The 7,038-nt window shown below is 36.2% G+C and overlaps 1 protein-coding gene across 1 annotated transcript; it reads left to right on the top strand.

The window, feature by feature from the left end:
* The first annotated feature begins 737 nt into the window (after window positions 1–737).
* On the top strand, window positions 738–3,368 carry LOC142357333 (uncharacterized). The gene is made up of 2 exons (XM_075408980.1): window positions 738–870; window positions 3,028–3,368. The coding sequence occupies exons 1-2, from the start codon at window positions 738–740 to the stop codon at window positions 3,366–3,368; spliced, it is 474 nt and encodes a 157-aa protein (XP_075265095.1).
* The last annotated feature ends 3,670 nt before the right edge of the window (window positions 3,369–7,038 follow it).

Below are 7,038 nucleotides of genomic sequence, written 5' to 3'. Positions count from 1 at the left end.
ATCCGGGATTCCGGCTGAGTGAACATAAAGTCAGCGGGACTAATTGACGTGCAAATTCTTTACGGGAATTGCGATTGCGAGTCTGAGTTTATATCAATGACTTTTACAGTGGACTTCATTAGCTTGTTTTCTGGAATGCGTGGATGGAGACTTGCTATCAGAAGAACTAGAGTTTAAGTTTTTTGCTCCCTCGTGTCAGTTGATTTGGGAAACTATTTTTACCATTGGGTCCGCAGGTTGTTCGCTTGGTTGATTTTTTTATTGTGCCTTTTGGTTTTTCCTAGCTGGTTGCACAATTTAATTATTGTAACTCAAGGGAGCCGTTCGAATACGGTTCACAAAATAAGTTGCAGATGATGACGGCTTGAAGATGACTGGTTTAGTTTTTTCACCCTAACAGACTTTTGTTTATTTTTTTGTTGGTTCTGTTTATATTTTCGAACTGTTTTATATGCATCACCATATGGTTAGCGTTGGTTTAACTCAGTGACGATAGTCAATTCATTTTTGTTCGTATCACTAAGATTTCAGGATTGTTCGTATCTAACATTAATCTATGTGCATGTGTATTATTATATTAACTCGTTGTCGTGCAATAGCAACTTATTTGTGATTTTGGTATTAAGGTTACCGGGGTTACGGGTTCTTCCGTGCTTACGTTTTCCATGCAACATTTTTTCTTTTAAATATACGGTTGAAGTTTCGTCTACCAATTAGATTTTAGCTTAGATGGTACGATGTTACCAGCTCAGAAGCGCGCTTGTGGCTACGCAGGGCTAGACAACGGCGCGTTCTCAGAATTGACGGAGTCCGGCTTGTGCAGGTGGATTTGGTGCTGGGACAGCGAATCATCTTCGTATTTAATGTCGAGTTATGTCTCCGAATAGTTCTCAAGGTCCCACATATGCTCATTAGGGATGGCAAAATTTAGCTGGGTCTGACGCAAATGATTTTATTATACGTTATGATAGATTCATATTTGAAGCTTCAGTTAAGATTTTGCGTCGTTTCGTATTTTAATTGCCGTCAAAATTAGCTTCAAATAGTTTTTATTTTTGCTCCTAATTGTGCAAGATCAGTGCAATTCCTTTTAGGCTTTTTTCATGTTTTGTAATAGGCGTTCTACTATTCCATTATTGCGGTGATCTCCCGCGGGAGCTAGAGTTAGTTTTATATATTTTGCAGCATATTTCAATTTCTATCTTTTAAAGCTTGTGTTTGATCTCATCTAATAGAACAGGGTATTCCAAGGAATCCACTATACTCTTCAAGACATTTTAGAGTCGTTATATGTCACAATTTTTGAATCCTTCTGCAGGATGTAAACGCGTTAATCTATCTACGTTTACTAATACATAGTAGTAATTAGTTTTATGTTCACGAAAAGAATTGGGCCCACAAAGTGCATTTGAACTTCTTAATTTGAATCAGAAAGTTCCAGGAAAAAACCACGTTCCGGAATAATTGGTTTCAGAAATTTCAGATTAATTGGTTGTAGATTTTTACTTTTCTAATGCAGTCGGGGCATGATTGGCTTTTTGCAGTACCGTCAAAATGAAACCATGGAAAAGATAAAGGGTCTGCTAGTGGAGGTAAAATCGCTTGACCGCGATATGAATTCCAAGGGAGTAACCGATAAATCACTTTGAGAGGAGAGGAAGTAGGACTAGATGATTTTGATGTAATGCAGTCTCAAACATTGATTATTTTAATAATCGGTGCTAGTTGTTTAGAGTGTACTGATAGTTTAGCACACTGACATAAACAAACTTTTTATGCAGCCATATACTCTAATTTTGGCGCTATCGGCAATTAACTCTAGCGCATATCAAAGATAGCCTGGAAAGTTTCAAACCTTCGAAGTTTCATGTCGATTTGGTAGTTTGGTTGAATAGTTTGAACATACAGCACCTTTAGGTTGACACTATTTACTTGAAAATAGCACAAACTCTTTTGAATCTTACTATTATCGAATATCAATCTTTCGGAGGTGAAACTCTTACGGAAAAATGATGAAAATGCGTTTTGTTAATCTTTCTATTGCTAGTTTCTACCGATACCAAAACAAAAACAAGTTACAAAAAATAATGGCTCGCAATTCCCACCATCTTGTTGCGCCCAATGTGGAGAGCTCTAAAAATTCGTGTACGTAGTTTCCACAAGGCAATTAAATAGCCTAAAATGGGCAAAGTGATCATGGTTACGTTTGACGGTAGGGCATTCCACAGAAATTTATTCTCTTTACGACTTATTTTTTCAAGATTGTTAAACAGGTGGATTATATTGCAATTAATCTGCCAAACATTTTTGTGAAATGAGCTTGCGCAAAAACTATTTTGCGGTGGAAAGTAGATTGCATTTTACAACTTCGAGTTTAAAAGTGAAAAACACTGGCTGAAATTTCCATTTAGAGCAACCTTTTTTAATCCTCGAAGTCTGTAAATACGTTTCCATGTACAATGTACTCAGAGAGTAGATGTTAAATGTGATTGCAAAGATGAGTGAATTTATTCGCACAGTTTGGCACCGGTAGACGCTAGTAATATTCAAGAACGTTTAAACGTAAACGGATCTTTCATAAAAGTAATATGTATCTATCTATAAGTGACTGCTTCCTGTGTTTTTCGAAGACTGAAATAGCTCAAATGCATGTTTTGGCCGTGATCAACTTTTTCGGGAACAGTTCGGGTCATATCGAGTTATTTTTTTCATTTTTGGTTATCTTTATTAATAACAAATTTTTTGTCAATATTATTTGATCTAATTTACTATAAATGACCTTAACCTCTAAAAATAAAACATCAGCCATGTCTCTAACAGGGCTTATTTCATGCGCCTCCTCAGTGGAAGAAAAAAGATTTTAGCTGTGCAGATAATAAAAATTTTTTGATGCCAGAAGAAAAAAGAACCGCAATTGGTGGGACTTCAAAAACATCAGCAATAAAACTGTACAAGAGAAAATAAATAGACCCAAATGTGAAAAAAACAGTGTGTATTCGCAGGACCTTATCATTTAAGTTTTTCTAGGTCAAAATCTCACAATCTACAATGCCCGATTCCAAGCGCCTGAGATACTTTTCAATGCAAGTCTGGCTTCTAACGAACCTTACGGACTCATCGAAACTCTCCAACAAGTAGTTGCCCGTTCTGATGAAGGATTCCGCGATAAACTCAGGTCCAAAGTAATTCTGGGCGGGGGTAATACCTTGTTTCCCGGCTTTGCTGAGAGGATCAAAGCAGAACTACATGCCGCCGGTGTGAATAATACAAAGGTTGTCGCAAAAACAGATCGAGCACAATCAGCGTGGCTTGGGGCTAAATTGTTTTACAACAAATTTAAGTTGCCTGAATTTGATGGATTTCGTTGAGAAATTCTTTGAAATTGGATCGCCTATTTCGACCATCTCTTCAAAGTTGGTTTAAATAAAACATCGCAACTTTAAGATTTAGGGATTTTTCTGAAGGTTCTGGTGTTGTATATTATAGCAATTAAACCTTTACAACTGTTTTTCTGTACAAATTATTGTATTATTGTTTATGTATTGTTCAAGGGCTCAAAATCTGTTAATAGCTCGATCAATTGCTCCATTTTTCTTGCTTCATAGAACTGCATTGCATAAATGGAAAAGTTGTACAGGTGAACGATGTATGAAAAAATTAATTTCCCTCAGATCATATTTTGTATTGCCGTACTATATTAGTTATTACAAATTCACCGCTTCAAAAATATTCTGCGCTTTCTGATGAATTAAAAAACTGTATGTAAGATCTATTATGTAAATATCTTCCTATAATACCCAATGTCTGATAATCTGGAATTCAATACAATATTATGCTTCAGTACAAGTTATCAGCCCGATCAGGCAAGCTCAATATAAATTAATGAGAGCAGTCTTTCTCACTTTGATTCAATTGCAATTTCTCACTTTGATTCAAATTTTTAGTCTCAAACAATTAGTCACGAAAAATTTTAATCACAACAATAACATAAATGTTGTGATAAACCTGTCAAAAAGCCCCGATTTTTTAAGTGGAATCTTCAGATTAAATGTAAATAATTAAGTTTCCAAAAAGACAAAAAATGACCAAAATTTGAATATCGGGCAGCATTGAATCCAATTCGTCCAAAACAGGTTCTCCGTCTACTCCTTCAAAATAGAAAACAAAAAAACAGGCAATGTCCAAACAAGTCTGCCGGTTGCAACTGCCAGCGTGCCCAAAATATGCGATCCAGCCATTTCATCTACTAAAGCGACAGTGCAACATTAAAGAGCATTGAAACTGCCTCTGATCCGACCGTCCCAGAACAAAGTGGCCTCTGATCAGGCAAGTTCCAGACCATTGTCCAGACAAAAGTGCGCTCGAAGCTTTTTCCAGACCATGTAATTCGAGCGCACCCCGGGAACATGTGTGCGCTCGAAACTCGTCTGATCAGGGGTCACTTCGGTCTGGCCACCTCGACCTGGGACCCATTCAAACAATAACAACTGGGACATTGATTTTATCGGGCATCGAAAACCATTAAGCACAGAAAGTACCATTCTCGGCTCTCATCCGACGACATTTTAATTGCATCAATTTTGTCAATCGACCGACAAATCCACGGCAAAAAATTAACAATGAATAGCAGCAGTTTTATTTTGAGTTTGCTACTAATATATAACGTATTAAACACGCAAAGCTTTTAGTCTTTCAAGACGCTGCGTGTACTCAATTTCTTTGAAACAAGGGGTTGGTTATTTCATCTTAATAAATTGTTTACGGATTACGCATAATACAAATGGGCGTTTACATAATTTATTTATTTTCAAATGTCACATGCGCTCGGAAAGGACACCATTGACCCCTATGGATTGTTTTCAGGCGCCTTTGTGAGGAAGATACCAAACAGACTTTATTGGTTTAATGCAGAGAAAATGACTCACTATGAGCCTAAAAATCTTCAAAAAACTTCACCTTAAACGGGTCTAGGAAAAAAACCCTCACGGAAAAAAAACCCACTTAAGTTTTGGTAGGAAATAAACTGCCACGAAAAATAACCCCCACGGAAATAAAGCCCCACGGAAATGAACCCCCATTTTAAAATTGAATTTCGGTCGTGTAATTTTTTCGGTTGTGATAGCTTCATATCAAGTCCCACGACCCGCGAGGCATGGCCAAACGCGCTAAATGCGCAGCCTTTTAATAGAAAAGCGGGGGGTTATTTCCGTGGGGGTTTATTTCCGTGGGGGTTTATTTCCTACCTAAAATGAAGTGGGCGTTTTTTCCTTGGGTTTTTTTTCCCGCAACCACCTTGAACAATTAACACTATTCCGTAGACGGCTTTTCCAGTACGAAGTACCAGACCGATCTGAATTATATGATCTGCGCTCAAGATTATGGGATCTGGCGGACAGTAGTGGATAAAACAGGGGTTCCAGCCACCAGCCCAATTTGTCTCATTCCCCTCATGCCAGCCGCATTCGGGGAAATGAGCCTAATTGTACTGGTAACTGCAACCCCTGTTTTATCCACTACTCTATATTCCATCAAATTCTATCATATCCTGTCTCACTTAGTGCAATCCACAGCCACCAGCCCGATTTGACCTATTCACCCTCACGAATTCGGGGAAATGGGCCAAATCAATCTGTCGACTGTAACCATTGTTTTATCCGCTGCTATACACTCAATCAAAAACAGAAACTAACCAAAAATAAGCCCGAACCCGTATGACTGCGCACGCCATGCGCACGTGCACAGTTGCGCATGCTCCCCCTACTCAGAATTATGCGCTTATCTCTTTGTTCTTCTAATAATTTTTCTATATCTATACCTTTGGCTTTTAATTTCAAAACTAGAATATAATTTTGTAAAATATTTTTTAAATAACTCCTTAATCCACTAAAACTAATAATAGAAGAACAATATTCACAATTAACCGTTTTTGAAGTGCATTCTTTACATATTGATTTCGTTATATCAAAAGATGTTATTTGTTTTATATCCTTACATTTATTACAAACTTTATTTGTTATATCAAATTTGATATTAGCATATGTGGGTTTAGGCTTGGGGTTAGGCTCGGAGTTAGGCCTGGGGCTAGAAATAAAATTAGAGCTATAGTTAGAACTAGAAATAGAATTAGAACTAGAATTAGAATTAGAATTAGAACTATAATTGGAAATAGAACTAGTTCTAAAGCCAGAACTAGAACAGTTTGTTTTATGTGAACGGACGGAATCCGGCTTCACCGAATGGCGAAGCAGCTTGGCTGATACAACTTCCACGCAATTTTTCATCCTCACATGCACACCCACTAATTTTATCCTTATGTTCTATTTCATAATGAAAAGCTAAAGTAAAAGGAGTTCCACCTTTATAATTACACTCTAAACATTCTATAAACATTATTTATAACTAGCCAAAATTTCAATTTTTCAAAGCCATAATAAAACTAACCAAAATTTCAATTAAAGCTATAAAATAGTCTATAGAGCAGACAAACCTAGCTAGAGTTTCCTTACCTAACTTATTAAGAGTATAACATTTAAATTTTTTATCCAAATCTTTTCATTAATCAATCCGGCTTTAACCCCAACGAAATTTTAAATTTCATCTCTGAGTTTTTGATTATTTTTATACAGATCATTTGAAGCATCCAAACCCTTTTTGTTTAAAGTACCAGCCTCTTCATTCATATTTCGTTCAACCATAATTGATTAAAGCATTTGTTCAATTTATTATACTGCTTGCACCCGCTGCTACAAGACCAGCAGTTTTTACTGTTGTATTAGGAGATATATAATTATATTTTATAAAACATGCACCTGCAATTCGGCCTAAGTATGATACTACTATTAAAGTATTAGCTTCAATTGTTTCTTTAGTTAGAACTTCATTCTGAATTTTAATACCTCTTGATGTAAGAAGTTTACTAAAGTAGAACTGATAAATATTTATATTAATAGTATTTCTATCCGTAGCAATATTCATTAGTGGTTTAATATAATCTATGTTTATTTATCTCAACTTTTAGTAATTCATCTTTTAAACTAA

Source organism: Convolutriloba macropyga, unplaced genomic scaffold (assembly GCF_964194025.1).
Source record: "Convolutriloba macropyga unplaced genomic scaffold, txConMacr16.3 SCAFFOLD_6468, whole genome shotgun sequence".
In the NCBI taxonomy this organism is placed as follows: Eukaryota; Metazoa; Xenacoelomorpha; order Acoela; family Convolutidae; genus Convolutriloba; species Convolutriloba macropyga.
The sequence above is the reverse complement of the archived record's forward strand: the minus strand, read 5'-3'. Positions and strand labels throughout refer to the sequence as shown.